The following is a 17,596-nucleotide window of genomic DNA, read 5'->3' as shown; positions in this document are numbered from 1 at the left end:
GGCTTGGTGCATGCTAGGCCTTCGCTGCCGTTGTCTGGGAAGCCCCCACTGCCGTGAGCTGCTGAATCTTCTGGCTCATCATCACCACGGCTGCAAAGAAGACACAAAGAGTCAAGAACTCATTTCAGTTGTTGCTGCTACTCCCAGATGATAGCATTGGCCCTTCTAACAACTCTCCTGCCCTCGGGGCCCCCACCTTGCTTCATTGCGTGTTTCTCCTGCAGCGCTGGTTGGATTTTCTCCATCTGTTTCGTCAGGAAATCGATCTTCCTCTTGAAGAAGTCTCTGGCGTTTTCCACGGACTGCAGAGATAAAAGAGAGCATGACGACCATACACAGCACCAAAATGAGGTTCCTAATCGAGAACGGCTGAGCTAGAGTCCAGCTTCCAGTAAAAGAGAATATTCCTGATCCCTTCAGCCCTTAACCTCCCCAGCATAGTCAGTTATGGAGCCAGCGTGGTGTAATGGTTAAGAGCAGTGGACTCTAATCTGGAGAACTGGGTTTGACTCCCTGCTCCTCCACATGAAGCCTGCTGGGTGACCTTGGGCTAGTCACAGTTCTCTCTGAACTCTCTCAGTCCCCACCTACCTCACAAGGTGTCTGGGGGGGGAGGGGAAGGGGACTGTCAGCCAGTTTTAGTCTCCTTAAAAGGTAGAGAAAGTCGGCATATAAAAACGCAAGTCTTCTTTCTCCTCCATATTCCATTATATGCCCATGGATTCTAATCTGTAGGGATGCATGCATATCCCCCAAAGGCTTACCCAAACTCTTGGCTTCCTTAGAAGCTCTTCAGTGGGACCCTGAGTGGGAACATCATTCATCTCCATGGATGCCATGTCCTACTAGATGCTTGCAATGTGGTGGTGGCTGGGAAAATGTGGATCAACCCTCATTGCTGCAGACAGTCTATACAGCAGCAGTCTGCTAGTGTGCAGACTTCCCCAGCTATTGGTTCAGCCCATGTGGCAAGCCAGTTACAATCATTGGAAGCATGACTGATGCTGGCAGTAACTGGAGTTGGGCATCTGCTGAGAGTCCCACCGTCCATCCCCACCACTGCTTCCTCAGGTACACAGGTGCGATTCTCCATCCCCACTAGCAGCAGGAAACTTTGGTGTGACTTACTACTCTGTACATTCTCAATGGAATTCATTTTTTTTAAACACAGCTAGAGTAAAATGGGACTCGGAGGGCCCACTGATAGTCTCTACTTCAAGTATCGAAAACCTGCAGCCTGCTCTACCTGTAGCCCCCTTTCAAGCCTCTGCCATACAGAAGCAAATTCCAAAGCAACAGGTGTACTAGTCTAGTGCGAGTCTAGGTCGCTGCTCCCAATCAGCCACCACGGAATACAAGAGTGTGACCTTGCAAAGGCAGTTACAGAATAGAAACAGTCATGCTTGGCTCAGGGGCTGATCTCAGTTCACTGTCTTAGGTCAGAAAGTCTCTGGCAAAACATATTTGCAAAACCTCGTCTATCCTGGGATTCTGGCATCAGCCTAGAAACTGTTAAGCATTAGGACCCAGGAGGCCAGTCTCCAGGCTGAACCTCTTGGTACCCAGACAGTTGCCTAGGAGGAGGAGTGTAATAGTCCCTCATCCTCTCCCTACTCCATGGATACAGCTGCAGTTCAACAGTGAGACTGCAGCTCACAGAGTTCACAGCAAAAACACGGCGAACACCCCCACACACATAACCTGGTGACGGGCCAGAACACTGCACCAGGTTATGTCATGTGCTGCCGCCTCTGTAGAGAGCAGCTAGCCGACCATTCACTTTCATGCAAACCTGTAGCCAGAGAGTCTTACCTTTTCTACGTAGTAGCCGGTCCCCACGTCTATTAGCACCTGGCCAACGTCAGAGAGCTTCCCAGGGACATACATCTGGAGGGCGAGGGTTAAGGAAATGCACAAGTACCAGAGAGAAGCCACATGGGAAGAATCAAATTTCTGGTTCAAGGACAAAGTATTCTGCCAATGGCAGTTGATATATGGGAAGCCAGGCTGGGGGGGGGGGGGGGTGCGTAATAGTTACATGCATTTTAAAACACCCAGTTCCATGTGTTGTTGAGCTGCCCAATAATGCCATACAGATATATAGATATACCCAGAAAAGACTTTACCAGCATGGTTTAATGGTTAAGAGCAGTGGTTTGGTGGCATTTGCCTTCTAGTAAGTATGTTTAGGGTGGCCACTGTAGATATGGTTGTCAACCTCCAGGTGAGACCTGGAGGTATAGAATTACATCTGATCTTTAATCAGGAGAACCGGTTTTGATTCCCCACCCCTCCACATGAGCGGCAGACTCTAATCTGGTGAACCAGGTTGATTTCCCCACTCCTCCACATGAAGCCAGCTGGGTGACCTTGGTTTAGTCACAGCTCTCTTAGAGCTCTCTCAGCCCCACCTACCTCACAGGGTGTCTGTTGTGGAGAGGGGAAGGGAAGGTGATTGTAAACCGGTTTGATTCTGCCTTAAGTGGTAGAGAAAGTCAGCATATAAAAACCAACTCTTCTTCATAATTCACGTTCTCCACTGCGCACAGCTCTTTCAGTGGTAGAAAAATGAAAAACATGTTTCTGGCCCTGAAGGTCAGGATAAAACTAAGTGGGAAGGCTCAGAAAACACGGTCACCTGTGTGCACCCTATGCAGTTGCTGAAGGGTCATCTTGGCTCCTAATCTCTCTACCAGACACTACCTCTTCAATTTCTGGGGAGAAAACCCACCCCCCAGGAAAAAGTCACGCAAGGTGAAGTTTAAGCAGATGTGCCACATTCGCCCTGAGCAACTCATGCGGCAGGAGGAAGCAGAATCACTGGGGGGGGGGGGGCTTTGAGCTACAGAAAGATCAACAGGCAGTTTTTTCCAAAAATCCCAGCGCTTTTGGAAACCTTCCTTACACGCAGCTGCACATCAATAATGTTGGTCAGCAAATTTCTGTTAAAGCAAGCAGAGAGAAAGTGGCACTCCAGAGCTACCTAATGCTATCCTCTCTGTCTAAAAAACACTGATTTTAAACCCTTTGCAACAGCTTCCCCCGCCCCCTACATGAGGGGGAAACACAAGAGAGGTCAAGGAAGAGCCTTGTGATGGTTTCCAATAAAGCCTGAGCTGAACAACCCCAATATCAAACTGAAAGAGATGCCAGCGACAGAGGGGAAAAGTTCAGCATGGCTAAATCTGCATCCCTCTCTTTCATCACACTTCCCCCTTGGGGCAAGGATACGGAACTGGAGAGTGGGACAAGCAGCTCTTTACCTAATGAGACAGAAAGAGAGGCCTTTCATTATACATAATTATTGTACTTCATTATTCCTTTCATTGTACATCATTAATCCTTACACACAAGCCTAAGGCAGCCAGCAGTCTTGGGCGGGGGAGTCCTGTCCCTTTAACAGAAGTTTAATGGGAAGTCATTTACCCACTTTCCATCGAAAGTTTCAACTGCGCATTTCCACACATAAAGAGGGGGCAAGACTCCCCCCCCCGGTTTTTGGTAGCCCTACACACACCTCACACAAAAGGTGTTTAGAGTGGTAACTGTTCAAGTCACAAGTGCTGAGACAGAGCTCCTTCAAGACTTGTTTCATGGCGGCGTCGAAGGCGCTTTCACGCCTGCTGAATAATGCGCTTCCAATCCACTTTTGATGCACTTTGCAACTGGATTTTAACTGTATGAAATGGCAAAATGTACTTGCAAATGATTGCTGGAGTGCACTGAAAAAGGACTGATAGTGCACTATTTAGCACATGTGAAAAGACAGGAGCACTCAACCTCGTTTGAGCCTGCAAGCATTTTGGGAAGTTGGAGAAAAGGTAGTTGGTGCAACAGCAAAATGCCCACTGCCAAGGGCAGAAGGAGAGAGCTATTTCCTGACCCATACATGTTTCTGAAATAAAGATCTGATTTAATGAAACATTCAGGAAGAAAAGTGGAAATGGTCAATTTTTGTAAGGGGTTAAGAAAACTTTTGCCTCAGCTTAGTAGGTGGAAATAAATTGTGGTTGGTTGCTTTGGTTACTGTCTACAAGTCTTTGTGGGATCAGGGACTCTTGATAGGGGAAATCCAGCTGAAACCAATACTAGGGTGTTCCCAAGCCTGTGTACAGTGGATTTCGTTTAAAGTGTGTGTGTAGGGGCAAGCATTCCCAATGTGTTCATGTATCCTCTGACAAAGCATTCTTTGGAAACAAGCTTGCCTGGGTGCTTCCGTAGGGAAGGGCCACGGCTCAGTGGTAGAGCATCTGCTTGGCACACAAAAGGTCCCAGGTTCAATCCCCGGCATCTCCAGATAAAGGGACTAGACAAGTCAGTGATGTGAAAGACCCTTGCCTGAGACCCTGCAGAGCAACTGCCTGGGACTCCTGGGAGCGGGGCAAAGGGTGGGACAGGACCATCAACATCTCATCTGGCCAACAACCTGGATAAGACATCAGCTGATGCTCTGGAAACTCTAGAATTTCCAGAGTGACAGCTGATGCGCTGACATCACATCTGTGTTTTTGGCTGGACTTGATGTCAATGCATGGCATGATGCTGCTGGTCCGTAGACAAAAACTCCAGAACAGGGCAAATGGCATGCCTGCTGATGACAGAGTGCATCACCCTCCCCCCCCACTCCCAAATTTAAAATTCTAGGATGCTGTATTCAAGACCGAAAAACGGATCGCAATTGTTTTATGTGTGACTACAGCCATGGCATCAGATAGAGGAAGGGTAGCACTCAGTCAGTGTATACAGCATATACTTAAGATGCACATATACACGGGTATAGAGGTGTTTGAGGAGGAAAGGCAGCATGGTACAGCCCGATCTCGGAAGCTAAGCAGGGTCAGCCCTGGTTAGTATTTGGATGGGGGACCACCAAGGAAGTCCAGGGTTACTGTGCAGAGGAAGACACTGGCAAACTACCTGTTAGTCTCTTGCCATGAAAACCTCATAAGGGGTCGCCATAAGTCGGCTGCGACTTGACGACACTTTACAAACACACACACATATTCCTTTCCCCACTCCATTACTTATTATACATGTGCCAAGTCCAAAAATAGTCCAAAACAAGGCTAAGGCCAAAACATGACAGACACAGTCATTCGTACATGTTCATTATTAGATTTTGGAGTTTTATCTTTCCATTGCTGTAACCTACTTTGATTTTCTCTTTTTGGAAAGGAGAAACTCAGGCTATCCATTTTAAATGTTAAGAAGTCACCACTTGCCTTCATTGCTTTTATTCAATACAGTCAAACAGTCCTTCGCTTCCACGTATTTTGTCTGTACCACCTTCAGTTGAGCAATGGAGGAAGAAAGGAACTCCACTTCCTACAGAGAGGTGTACAAAAATCCACAACTTCAGCCTGTATCATAAACTATACATGGATCAGAAATTCTGGACCCCTGGCAGGTGACCCGGCTGCTACCAGGGGGCACTGTGCCACATGAACTACAGTAAATCCCACTTGATTTCATGAAAAAGCATTGACAACTTTGTATGACACCATGATCTGGTTAAGGAGCAAGATGGCAAGAAAGCAAGTGGAGCTATCACGTTGCAAACAGCGGCAATGCAAAAATTTCATAGAATCATAGAGTTGGAAGGGACCAACAGGGTCATCTAGTCCAACCCCCGCACAATGCAGGAAATTCACAACTACCTCCCCCCCACACACCCCTAGTGACCAGAAGATGGCCAAGATGCCCTCCCTCTCATCATCTGCCTAAGGTCACAGAATCAGCATCGCTGACAGACGGTCATCTAGCCTCTTCTTAAAAACCTCCAGGGAAGGAGAGCTCACCACCTCCTGATGATGCCTGTTCCACTGAGGAACTGCTCTGACTGTTAATTCTTCCTAATGTCTAGACAGAAACTCTTTTGATTTAATTTCAACCCGTTGGTTCTGGTCCGACCTTCTTGGGCAACAGAAAACAACTCAGCACCATCCACCATGTGACAGCCCTTCAAGTACTTGAAGATGGTTATCATATCCCCTCTCAGCCTCCTCCTCTTCAGGCTAAACATACCCAGCTCCTTCAACCTTTCCTTTTGTTTAACTTTATAAAAGGGGAGCTCTGAGCGAAGTGGAATGATATCGCTTTCCCATATGGTCCACCGGTTAGGATTCCTGGTTTTCACCCAGGCAGCCTGGGTTTGGCTCCTGGTATGGGAAAGAATAATTTTAGGGGAGGGGCTGTGGCTCAGTGGTAGAGCATCTGCTTGGCGTGCAGAAGGTCCCAGGTTCAATCCCCGGCATCTCCAGTTAAAGGGACAAGGCAAGGAGGTGATGTGAAAGACCTCAGCCTGAGACCTCAAGAGCCGCTGCCGGTCTGAGTAGACAATACTGACTTCGATGGACCAAGGGTCTGATTCAGTATAAGGCAGCTTCATGTGTTCATATGATTCTAATATAGTACAATCTGCAGGTGCCTTATCTTCCTGTGGCATCACAAACCCATCCAAGATCAGTGGGACAGGCTTCCTCGGGAGGTGGTTGTGAGGGTCTGTATGCCTTGCCTTGGGTAGGCCTTTGCCTTGTATGTTCCCCCCCCCCCCTTCCTGGGCTCGTAAAAGCAGTCCAGGCCTCTTGACTTTCTTTGGTTCAGGCGCAGGGTCTGACGGGCCCCAAGGTTGGAATGTCTTCCCTCTTCCCACGTCCCTCCCTTGCTCTCACTGACTCCCTTCCACCACTGTGGCCTTGGTGGGTAGATAGTACTAACAAGCTCTGGGTTCTTTGATGTTTTGTACCATGCACAATTATCTTGTAGATTCCCATAACATACGTTTGACATCTGCTTCCCTGTAGGGGTTATAATTCTGTCTTTGTGAATCTGTATTCACTTGCAACTTTACCAGTGTGCGGCCTGTATCATCTGAAGCTTCCAATTAAAGTTTCTTGTTTCTGCATGACTGTCTGAGCAAGTGATTTTATGGAGTTTGCACAGAGAGGTCAGGAACCCTCACAGTGGTGAGCTCTCCTTCCCTGGTTTTAAAGCAGAGGCTAGATGGGCCATCTGTCAGCAATGCTGATTCTATGACAAGCAGATGATGAGAGGGAGAGTATCTTGGCCATCTTCTGGGCATGGAGTAGGCATCACTGGGTGTGTGTGGGGGGGAGGTTGTTGTGAATTTCGATGACCCTGGTGGTCCCTGCCAATTCTATGATGTGGTGATGGCTGCCAACTTAGAAGGCTTTAAGAGGGGAGTGGACATGTTCATGGAGGAGGGGGCTATTCATGGCTACTAGTCATGATGCAGGCCTATTCTCTCCAAGGATCAGAGGAGCATGCCTATTATATTAGGTGCTGCATGCCTATTATATTAGGAAGACAGGCACAATAATGCTGCTGCAGTCATCTTGCTTGTGGGCTTCCTAGAGGCCCCTGGTAGGCCACTGGGTGAACAGACTGCTGGACTCGATGGGCCTTGGCCTGATCCAGCAGGGCTTTTCTTATGTTCTTAGCACCGAGTGAAATTGTGGAATTCCCTGCCCCAGGATGTGGCGGCGGCGGCTTCCAACCTGGAAGGCTTTAAGAAGAGAGTGGACATCTTCAGGGAGGAGAGGGCTATTCATGGCTACTAGTTGAAATGGCTACTAGTCGTGATGCATACCTATTCACTCCAGGATCAAGGAGCAGGCCTATTATATTAGGTGCTGTGGAACACAGGTAGGACAATGCTGCTGCAGTCGTGTTGTTTGTGGGCTTCCTAGAGGCACCTGGTTGGCCACTGGGTGAACAGACTGCTGGGCTTGATGGGCCTGGGTCTGATCCAGCAGGGCTTTTCTTACGTTCTTATTAACCTCCTTTGTAAAGGAAGCTGATGCAGAATTCTCGGCCCCTCCCTCGTGTTAACGGTCGTCTCGTCCGTCCCCCCTCCCCCCTCCCGCAACGGCTGCAAGGAAGTCAGGGATGTATCCTCCCCTCCCCCCACCCCCGAAACTTCCGCGCAGCCCTCCAGACCCCGCTAGCAGGCGGGGGATGACCAGGCTCCCCATCCCTGGTAGCGGGGCCAGGGCAGCGGTTCATTAAAGCGGGGAAGGAGGGCGAGAGGGGCCCCTCGCTCTCTCTCACCTGGTCCAGCTGGCTCTTCAGCACCTCCAGCTGAGGCAGGGACAGCTCCGAGAGGTTGACTTGCTGCGCCATCTTGGCCGAGAGGGAGGGCAACGAGAGCGCCCCCTCCCGTCCGTCGCCCGCCACGCCGGTGCCCGCTCTAGGCGGAGGCGTCTGTGGTCAGTCCGCCGCGGTGGCGTGGGCGAGGCCCCGCCCACTTCCCCGGGGTGGAAGGAGCGCGCTCGCGCGCCAAGAGGAGGGGGGATTCTGGTTGCCCGTCTGCAGAATTGAATCACCAACGTTAAAAAAATGTATTGTAGGATTGACAGATTTGGTTTGTTATAATGAATTAGAACTGAATACAAAGAGAGAAACATGGATATTAAATGGACTGAGGAGGGGGAGAGGGGAAGTTAATCATATATACTTGCTTAGAGTTAAGATAGAAATCTTTTATATTATGTACTTTGTATTCAGTTCTAATTCATTATAATCAACCAATTCACAAAGAGAGAAGCATGGATATTAAATGGACTGAGGAGGGGGAGAGGGGAAGTTAATCATATATACTTGCTTAGAGTTAAGAGAAATCTTTTATATTATGTACTTTGTATTCAGTTCTAATTCATTATAATCAACCAATTCACAAAGAGAGAAGCATGGATATTAAATGGACTGAGGAGGGGGAGAGGGGAAGTTAATCATATATACTTGCTTAGAGTTAAGAGAAATCTTTTATATTATGTACTTTGTATTCAGTTCTAATTCATTATAATCAACCAATTCACAAAGAGAGAAACATGGATATTAAATGGACTGAGGAGGGGGAGAGGGGAAGTTAATCATATATACTTGCTTAGAGTTAAGAGAGAAATCTTTTATTGTATGTACTTTGTGAATTGGTTGATTATAATGAATTAGAACTGAATATAAAGAGAGAAACTGAGGACTGAGGATATTAAATGGACTGAGGAGGGGGAGAGGGGAACTATATAAACCACCTCTGCTCATCTCACGCCTGGCTCATGCTGTAGGATGGGTTGCCATGATCTGGTTGTGTCTTCACAGCATACTGTTCGTTTTAGAGAAAGGAAAAGAGTGATGGTGTGAAACATCCCCGACTCTCAAAAACCACCCCACGCCTATTATAGGCCAGTCTGCCAAGATCTGTTTTAAAATGTAAGTGATTAACCTCTTTCAACCACCTCTCATTTCAGAGATAGGCGGGAATTAACCACACCCTTAAAGGCAAGGAACACGTGTTTAGAAAATAAACGTTTAGCTGCAGGAAGTAAATTCTGCTCCCAATTTCACACGTTATGGAAGCGCAGCACACCTGTGCACACACACAAACACATGCACCTTGAGTGCTCTAGCGTTCTGATTCAGCCTTATTCTCTCTTTCTCCTGTTCCTAAGTCAATTTCTATTGAGCTATTACAGTATCAAACTGGGGATGTTTACTCCACGGCCAAGATGCGTGTCCTGCTAAGTCTGGGGAAGCTCTGAGACCCACAGCGCCCTGGATGTTTGTGCATCAGACAAGCCAAAAGGGAAGGTTTAAAGACACATTAAAAGCTGGGTAGCTAAGCAAGCAGATCCAGAGGTCTGATATGGTGACTCTCATTGTGTGTGTGTGTGTGTGTGTGTGTGTATTAAGTGCTGTCAAGTCGCTTCTGACTCACGGCGACCCTATGAATCAATGACCTCCAAAACGTCCTGTCTTTAGCATCCTTGTTCAGGTCTTGCAAACTGAGGGCTGTGGCTTCCTTTATAGAGTCAATCCATCTCTTGTTGGGTCTTCCTTTTTTCCTGCTGCCTTCAACTTTTCCTAGCATGATTGTCTTTTCCAGTGACCCTTGTCTTCTCATAATGTGACCAAAGTACGATAGCCTCAGTTTAGTCATTTTAGTTTCTAGGGTCAGTTCAGGCTTGATTTGATCTATAACCCACTGATTTGTTTTTTTGGCAAGCCACGGAATCCGTAACACTTTCCTCCAACACCACATGTCAAAGGAATCTACTTTCTTCCTATCAGCTTTCTTCATTGTCCAGCTTTCACACCCATACACAGTAATAGGGAATAAAGGTAAAGGTCCCCTGTGCAAGCACCAGGTCATTCCTGACCCATGGGGTGACGTCACATCCTGACGTTTACTAGGCAGACTTTGTTTACGAGGTGGTTTGCCAGTGCCTTCCCCAGTCATTTTCCCTTTACCCCCAGCAAGCTGGATCCTCATTTTACCGACCTCGGAAAGATGGAAGGCTGAGTCAACCTTGAGCTGGCTACCTGAAACCAACTTCTGTCGGGATCGAACTCGGGTTGTGAGCAGAGCTTGGACTGCAGTACTGCAGCTTACCACTCTGCGCCATGGGGCTCCTTAATAGGGAATACGATGGCATAAATTAACTTGATCTTGGTTGCTAGCAACAAATCCTTACACTTAAGACTCTCCATTACTCAGAGCTAGATCTCTGGTTCATGTTCCAAGATCAGAACGTGTGTTTTTTTAAAGTACTCCACAAGTTAAACCTTAATAACTTTAACCTTTATTTAGATTTTTCAACATAAACACACAAAATAGATTTAATAATTTAATATATAATCTCTGGGAATGCAATTCATATGCTGTGCAAATAACTGTATTCCAAAAAACGGCAGTGGGGTTAAAAACACTCCTCATTAAAGGGTAACTCAGACCTTCCATGGAAGACATAGCAAGGCAGAAATGGATGAGAGACACCCGTTCGCAGAAGCAAACATTTATCTCCTCTCTAGCAGCTATTTGCATTTTTAAAGGCCGTTCCAAAACCCAAGGACGATGCATTCATGCCCATCAGAAAACCAGGTACTGGGCTCTTTCCGTGTTTCCTACTGCAGAGAGACAGGCAAACCATAGACTATGGGGGCAGCTCCAATCATGTACTTGAGTCTGGGAGCTTGACGGGACTGTATGACATACTGGAGCAGAGGCGCTCCAGAGCCTGCCTTCAGCCAGTTCTTCAGAAGCGCCGCCATATAGCGATCAATGTCTCGGTCCGTCACATCCCAGAGGTTTCCCAGAGCTAGGGGACTGAAAGATAAAGGTTGGGTGGGGGGAGACACACAAAGTTAACCACCAAAAAGTCACTTTTTTAAAAAAGCAAATGTAGTAAGTGGATGTTCTAACACGGTATGAAGTTTCCTGAACCTGGTTTGTCCTGAGAGAGCTACGTAATATTTCTCCCACCTTGCTCCCCCTTTCCCTTGGGATATTTGAGACAGAATCGGCAAGTTAACTGCATTTTTTTGCCTAATCTCGTTTTAGCAGCTAGACAAAATTCCTTTCTTTAGGGCACCCCTCTGCACGTACATGGATAGGTCTGCGTCTCAGTGCTGCATGGGATCTCCCTACACTAATTTATACAAAACAGTAGCTATGCCACACCAACAACTGTAATGAAACCTCAAAATACAAAAGTATGTGGCTGAGGGATTTATATAATTTATCATATACAAACATTATGACTACCTATATACACTGACTAAAATACATCCAAGGTTACAATCCACAATAATTCTGCTGGCATACAATCAAGCATCTGTTGCAATCCTTTAAGTTTGTTCTTCCCTATGTCGTGGATATTTCTTCGATGATACAACACCGTAGATCACGTCTTAAATAAAGCTGTAAATCACCTCTTCAGTATCGGTAGAAAAATAGCAGTCAATCATCTTCTTAACTACTAAAGATGATGATTTATTGCTATTTTTCAGCCGAGACTGAAGAGGTGATTTACAGCATTATTTAAGAACTGAGCTATGGCGTTGCATTGTCGAGGAAATATCCACGACAAAGGGAAGAACAAACTTAAAGGACTCTTGATTCCATGCCAGTAGAAATATTGTGGATTATAACTTTGGATCTCCCTGCGCTAAACATGATAGGGTGATGGATGCATCCCACATGTGGGGGCTTAGTTTCTCAAGGGTCTTCAGCCTCTCTTGTAGCTCACCAGTTAGCCCCCCTGCCCCAGGCACGAGGGGCAACGGATTACGCTGATCCCAAGTCCCAGAGAGTTAGCCAATGGAGGTCACCGCAGCTCACTCACCACCCTGCCAGGATGAACTTGAGGATGATGCCCGTCCCTTCCAGGTTGCCCTGCACGGCTAGAGCGGCGCTACTGCAGCCGAAGAGCAGAGCCACGGCCCTGCAGTCCACCTTCAGAATGGAGTCCATGAAACGGGCACCTGCACCATGCCCAGCGTAGCTATGACAGAAGAAAAGGGTTGCGATTAGGGGTGTGCGTCCAGCAAAGCCTAAATGAACCTCCCCCCCTAAAAATACCTTATCTATAGCTTATGTGGTATAGAAGTTTAGAGTGCCAGACCAGGATCAGGTTCAAATCGCCACTGTACCATAGAAACTTGCTGGGTGTCCCACTCTCATAAGAACGTAAGAAAGGCCATGCTGGATCAGACCAAGGCCCATCAAGTCCAGCAGTCTGTTCACACAGGGGCCAACCAGGTGCTTCTAGGAAACCCACAAAGACGACTGCAGCAGCATTGTTCTGCCTGCGCTCCAAAGCACCTAATATAATAGGCATGCTCCTCTGATCCTGGAGAGAACAGGTATGCATTGTGACTGGTATCCATTTTGACTAGTGGCCATGGATAGCCCTCTCCTCCATGTACATGTCCACTCCCCTCTTTAAGCCTTCCAAGTTGGCAGACACCACCACATCCTGGGGCAGGGAGTTCCACAATTAAACTATGCTTAGCCTACCACATAGGATTGTTGTGAGGATAAACTGGAGGAGGGGCAAACCACATCAGCTGCTTTGGATTTCCAGCAGGGAGAAAAGCAGGGTATAAATGAAGTAAATAAAAAACAGTAGTCATTAGCACTAGATTTTATGGTGCTTCTGGCTCTGAGAAACAGTATATCTCCAGAAAAATAAATACCTGCTTGGGGGGCACCTGGGGAGGATATTTATTTATTTATTCATTCTTTAGATTTGTACCCCACCCTCCCTGGCACAACCAGGCTCAGGTGGCCACCTCTGTGTTCTGCTCGCAAGCCTTCCAGGGGTACCAGGTTGATCCACTGTGGAAAGCAGAGGAGGAGGAGGAGAATCATCATCTCTATCCCCACTAACAGCAGGAAACTTTGGCATGACTGAAGAAGAAGAGTTGGTTTTTATATGCCGACTTCCTCTACCACTTAAGTGAGAATCAAACTGGCTTACAATCACCTTCCCTTCCCCTCCCCACAACAGACACCCTGTGAGGTAGGTAGGGCTGAGAGAGTGTGACTAGCCCAAGGTCACCCAGCTGGCTTTGTGTGGAAGAGTGGGGAATCAAACTCGGTTCTCCAGATCAGAGTCCATCGCTCCAAACCACTGCTCTTAACCACTACACCACGCTGGCTCTCTGGACAAGACAAGACTTTTGGTCTGATTTAGCAGAGCTGCTCTTATGCTTCAAAAGATTCTTGCCACACACTCCCTCCTCCCCAACAATAACACAACACATTAAAGAGCTAGTGGAGAGATTTAGCTAACACCCATCCTGTCCACAATTACACTAAGGTCCCAGCCACCTCCTGTCCCATTTGCCTCCAGCTGGCTTTCGTGTACTCACATGTAGAGATCCCGTTCCTCAAGAGCCGACGGTACTTGGTCCGCAGCAGGGGCTTCACCCACCACTCCTGTCCAGCCAGGCTCGCTGTGAGACAACAGAATCGGAGAGGTAAGCCACGCTGTGCTTTGCGCAACTGAGCCGAATGTACAAGCCCCCGTCTGCGAAAGGGGCATCTGCTGGCAGGCCGCATAAGCTACTAGCTTTCCCCCCCGTGCCCAGGGATGCGTGAGGGGCTTGACGTGAGAGACGTGCACCTAGCGCCCATGTGCGCCAATACGCCTACCTCTGGAACCAGTCTTTGAACAGCTTCTCCGTCCCCGAAAGGTTTCTCTGCGGGTTTAAGACGTAGAAGGCACTGCCCGCGTTTATCCCCCGATGGAAGACGGATTCTTCTCGGTACTGTTAAAAAGGAGACAGCAAACGGCGTTGTGGAAGCAAGAAGGGGAAAGCAGGGAATTTGTGCTACATGCAGAACTCAGCACGTGAAGGTCTGGGTCACCCCACAAAACCCCAAAGCTAGAGCTTCGCACAGAAAAGGGGCATTTCTAGTGTGCGGCGATCCTTTCCCCATGACTAGCAGAAGCCTATAGGAATCCAGTCAAATGGCTTTCCAGTAAGCTGGCTTTCACAGACCACAGATCTCAGCTGTTCTGAGCATGATCCTGTGCGGTTACTCCAGGCAGTGGGCTTAGACCAAAAGGTACAAACTGTGCACACCACCGGATCGATTCAGTTAGCAGTTTTCAGTGCCTTAATTCCAGTCATTTCCACATAAAAGCTTGGGTTTTAAAAGATAATCTTGCTTAAATGTTAAGTATGCTTTTAATTGCCCGTCCCCATAAACTAAGGTAAAGGTCCCTTATGCAAGCACTGGGTCATTCCTGACCCATGGGGTGACGTCACATCCCTACATTTCCTAGGCAGACTATGTTTATGGGGTGGTTTGCCTTCCCCAGTTGTCTACACTTTACCCCCAGCAAGCTGGGTACTCATTTTACCGACCTTGGAAGGATGGAAGGCTGAGTCAACCTTGAGCCAGCTACGTGAAACCGACTTCTGTCAGGATCAAACTCAGGTTGTGAGCAGAGCTTGGACTGCAGTACTGCAGCTTACCACTCTGCGCCATGGGGCTCTTCCCCAATAAACTACCCCAAATATATATATCGACTGTCGGCTGCCCAACGGTTAAGATCAGTACCAGAAGCCCTCTTTGGTGTGTTCTACTGGGGGGTGGGCTAGGAACAAGGTCTACTTTGTGGTGGCACAGAGTTCTCTCCTTGTATCTATCCGCAAGGCACCTGCTCTGGAGCTTTAAGGTGCTGCGTGAAGGGGTTTTAAATTTCTGAAGTCTTTGGCAAAACTAATTTACTGATGGTCTTAAGTGTTTGTATTTCAGAAGCAGCAGAACAGTTAAAATTTATTTTGGATATTTTAAGGCTGCATTTCATCATGTGTTCATATGATGCTGCTTCAGCGGTGATTATATAAAACACAGTTTTGCTATGAAATCCGTTCTTAGAATCAGGGAACGGACGTCTGGTGCATGGTATTAACCGGGCAAGTCGTTCTTTACCTCTTTCGTAAGCGAATAGCTGAGCAGGAAACGCAGAGAAGGTAATCGGGTCACCGTCTGGGATTTCAGGCACGGTATGTTTTCCCAGGGGAGTCTCTGCAGGTGCTGGAAAGGAGAACTGGGAGTTAAGACCCTCCTCTATACAGCTACGCCCATGAAACAGTTTAAGAGGCCGAGCAGGCAAGCAAACAAAACCAGGGCTTTTTCAGTGGTGGCGCCTTGTCTGTGGAATGTCCTTCCCTTTTGAAGTCCGCCTGGCGCCTACATTACGCACCAGGCCAAACGTTTCTTTTTACCCAGGCTTTTAATTGAGCGGTCGATCTATTTAAATAGTTTTTATAGTCTAGTTCTATCCCAATAATTGTTTATGAGCATTATTTTAGGCTGCTAGATGTCTGTTTTATGTGCTGGCTGGGTTCGTTAGCTTAAAAAAAAACCCCACAATTTTGTCACATTACAGGTCCTCTGAGGAGGCAGCTTATAAATTTTCTAAATAGAAATAAATGTCAGCAGTGGTTAAATTGTACTGGCGTGGGCAAGGGGGTCCAGAGCCCTTTCCCAATGAAGTCTCTCTTCTCCCCTCCCCAATACTGCCAAGCTAAAGAAAAAATGGCAGGCCGCTTTACCAAGGAAAGCAGGAAGTTACCTCAGAGAAGCAGCAAGCTTCCATTTCCAGAGCACTGACTGAACACTTTGAGGGCGGCAGTCGCCAGACCAAGAGGGGCGTACAAAGTGCCCCTTCTCACCTGGCAGGAGCTCCCCTTCAGTAGGGTACAAAACAGTCAACGGTACAGGCCGGTCTAAACTGGCATAAAATGTACTTTAGATGGTATATAACGCCTAAAGATATTGCAAAGGCAAGTAAGGAATCTGATGGAAAGTGTTGGAAATGTCCAAGCACAGGTGCAACATTCTATCGTATGTGGTGGTCTTGTGAAAAAAAGAAAGAAAATACGGGAAAATGATACACGATGAAACACAAAGAATGTTGAAAATCAGATTTGTCCTAGATTCAAAGACGTACGTTGTTAAATATTTTGCCAGACAATATGTCAAAAATATATAATGAATGATTTAAATATATGGTGACAGCTGCAAGAGTGGAGTATGCAAGAAAGCATAAAGCAGAAGACTACCCAGATGTAACTGAATGGACAAATAAAGGAGCAGAATATGAAACTATTGTTAAGTTAATGTCTTTAGAGAATAATAGATCAATCTGATTTTTATGAAAAATGGAAAGTATTTCTTCAATATTAAAAAGGTAAAGGTCCCCTATGCGAAGCACCGAGTCATTCCTGACCCATGGGGTGACGTCACATCCTGATGTTTACTAGGCAGACTTTTGTTTTACGGGGTTTGCCAGTGCCTTCCCCAGTCATCTTCCCTTTACCCCCAGCTAGCTGGGTACTCATTTTACCGACCTAGGAAGGATGGAAGGCTGAGTCAACCTTGAGCCGGCTACCTGGAACCGACTCCCGTCGGGATCGAACTCAGGTAGTAAGCAGAGCTTGGACTGCAGTACTGCAGCTTACCACTCTGCGCCACGGGGCTCTTACTTCTTCAATATTAACATAAAAAAAACAGAATGTTAAAATTTAAGTAAGAAATACATCATTGAAAGTGCAATTATAACATTCAAATATTAGAATACAAGTTATAAAGTTCCAATATAATGTAAGAATGTGATGTGTATGTTTATAGGTTTTGTAATATCCTTTTGGAAAATAAAAAAACTTCAAACTAACCCCCCCACCCAAAAAAAACCCCCACACAACAACAACCGTACAGGCCGGACACAGCTCTAATGGCCGTCAGTTGCCCATTCCTGATAAAAACAAAACCAACCAAGGAATTTCGCCTACTTTGTCCAGCACGAGGACCAAGTGGCCACTTGATGCTTGGAGTGTACCGGACTCCACTTTTTCTACTGCCTCCTGAAGAAGGTCCCGAGCTCTCTCGGGCTGAGCTGGGCTGAGCCCCAACGCCAAACGCTGTATGTCTTCTGGGGCCAGGAGATGCGAGCCGGTAAGCATGACCTGTTGGATCAGGATCAAAGTTCAACGCGTGCCATTTCTGGGCCCAGGACTCCTATGCAATGCTAGGACAAGTTTGCCACAGGGTTTCAGTTTAGGGGGGGAAATGGCATCTAGAATCATAGAGTTGGGAGGGACCACCAGGGTCATCTAGTCAAACCCCCTGCACAATGCAGGAAATTCACAACTGCCCCCCCAACCCCCAGTGACCCCTACTCCATGCCCAGAAGATGGCAACAAAACCAGCAACCCTCCAGATCCCTGGCCAGTCTGGCCTGGAGGAAAATTGCTTCCTGACCCCAAAGTGGCAATCGGC

General features: G+C 47.2%; 2 protein-coding genes across 2 annotated transcripts in view; both read right to left on the bottom strand.

Annotated features, from left to right (window-relative positions):
- On the bottom strand, nucleotides 1-8,151 carry PFDN5 (prefoldin subunit 5). The gene is made up of 6 exons (XM_056864293.1): nucleotides 8,071-8,151; nucleotides 5,223-5,325; nucleotides 3,232-3,263; nucleotides 1,813-1,887; nucleotides 197-302; nucleotides 1-90 (listed from the first exon to the last, which is right to left on the bottom strand). Exons 1-6 carry the CDS (start codon nucleotides 8,140-8,142, stop codon nucleotides 14-16), a joined length of 465 nt encoding a protein of 154 aa, XP_056720271.1. The 5' UTR covers nucleotides 8,143-8,151; the 3' UTR covers nucleotides 1-13.
- A 2,745-nt stretch (nucleotides 8,152-10,896) lies between these two features.
- The window catches only part of ESPL1 (extra spindle pole bodies like 1, separase), a 49,125-nt gene continuing 42,425 nt past the window's right edge, over nucleotides 10,897-17,596 (bottom strand). Inside the window, exons 25-30 of the mRNA XM_056858296.1 lie at nucleotides 17,110-17,283; nucleotides 15,245-15,349; nucleotides 13,955-14,070; nucleotides 13,672-13,755; nucleotides 12,141-12,299; nucleotides 10,897-11,122 (exon numbers count right to left, since the gene is read on the bottom strand). Coding sequence (XP_056714274.1) covers nucleotides 10,921-11,122; nucleotides 12,141-12,299; nucleotides 13,672-13,755; nucleotides 13,955-14,070; nucleotides 15,245-15,349; nucleotides 17,110-17,283 — 840 coding nt within the window. The 3' untranslated portion in view covers nucleotides 10,897-10,920. The remainder of the gene's footprint in view (nucleotides 11,123-12,140; nucleotides 12,300-13,671; nucleotides 13,756-13,954; nucleotides 14,071-15,244; nucleotides 15,350-17,109; nucleotides 17,284-17,596) is intronic.

Source organism: Euleptes europaea, chromosome 1, assembly GCF_029931775.1.
Source record: "Euleptes europaea isolate rEulEur1 chromosome 1, rEulEur1.hap1, whole genome shotgun sequence".
Taxonomy (NCBI): Eukaryota; Metazoa; Chordata; class Lepidosauria; order Squamata; family Sphaerodactylidae; genus Euleptes; species Euleptes europaea.
Note: the sequence above shows the minus strand (reverse complement) of the source record. Positions and strands in the feature narration are given on the sequence as shown.

Coding starts and splice junctions, on each gene's coding strand:
- PFDN5 (XM_056864293.1), bottom strand. CDS start 8,142: ATGGCGCAGCAAGTCAACCTCTCGGAGCTGTCCCTGCCTCAGCTGGAG. Junction 3,264..5,222: donor ATTGAATAAAAGCAATGAAG/GCAAGTGGTGAC, acceptor CTGTCTCATTAG/GTAAAGAGCTGCTTGTCCCA. Junction 1,888..3,231: donor TTGTCCCACTCTCCAGTTCC/GTATCCTTGCCC, acceptor CTCGCCCTCCAG/ATGTATGTCCCTGGGAAGCT.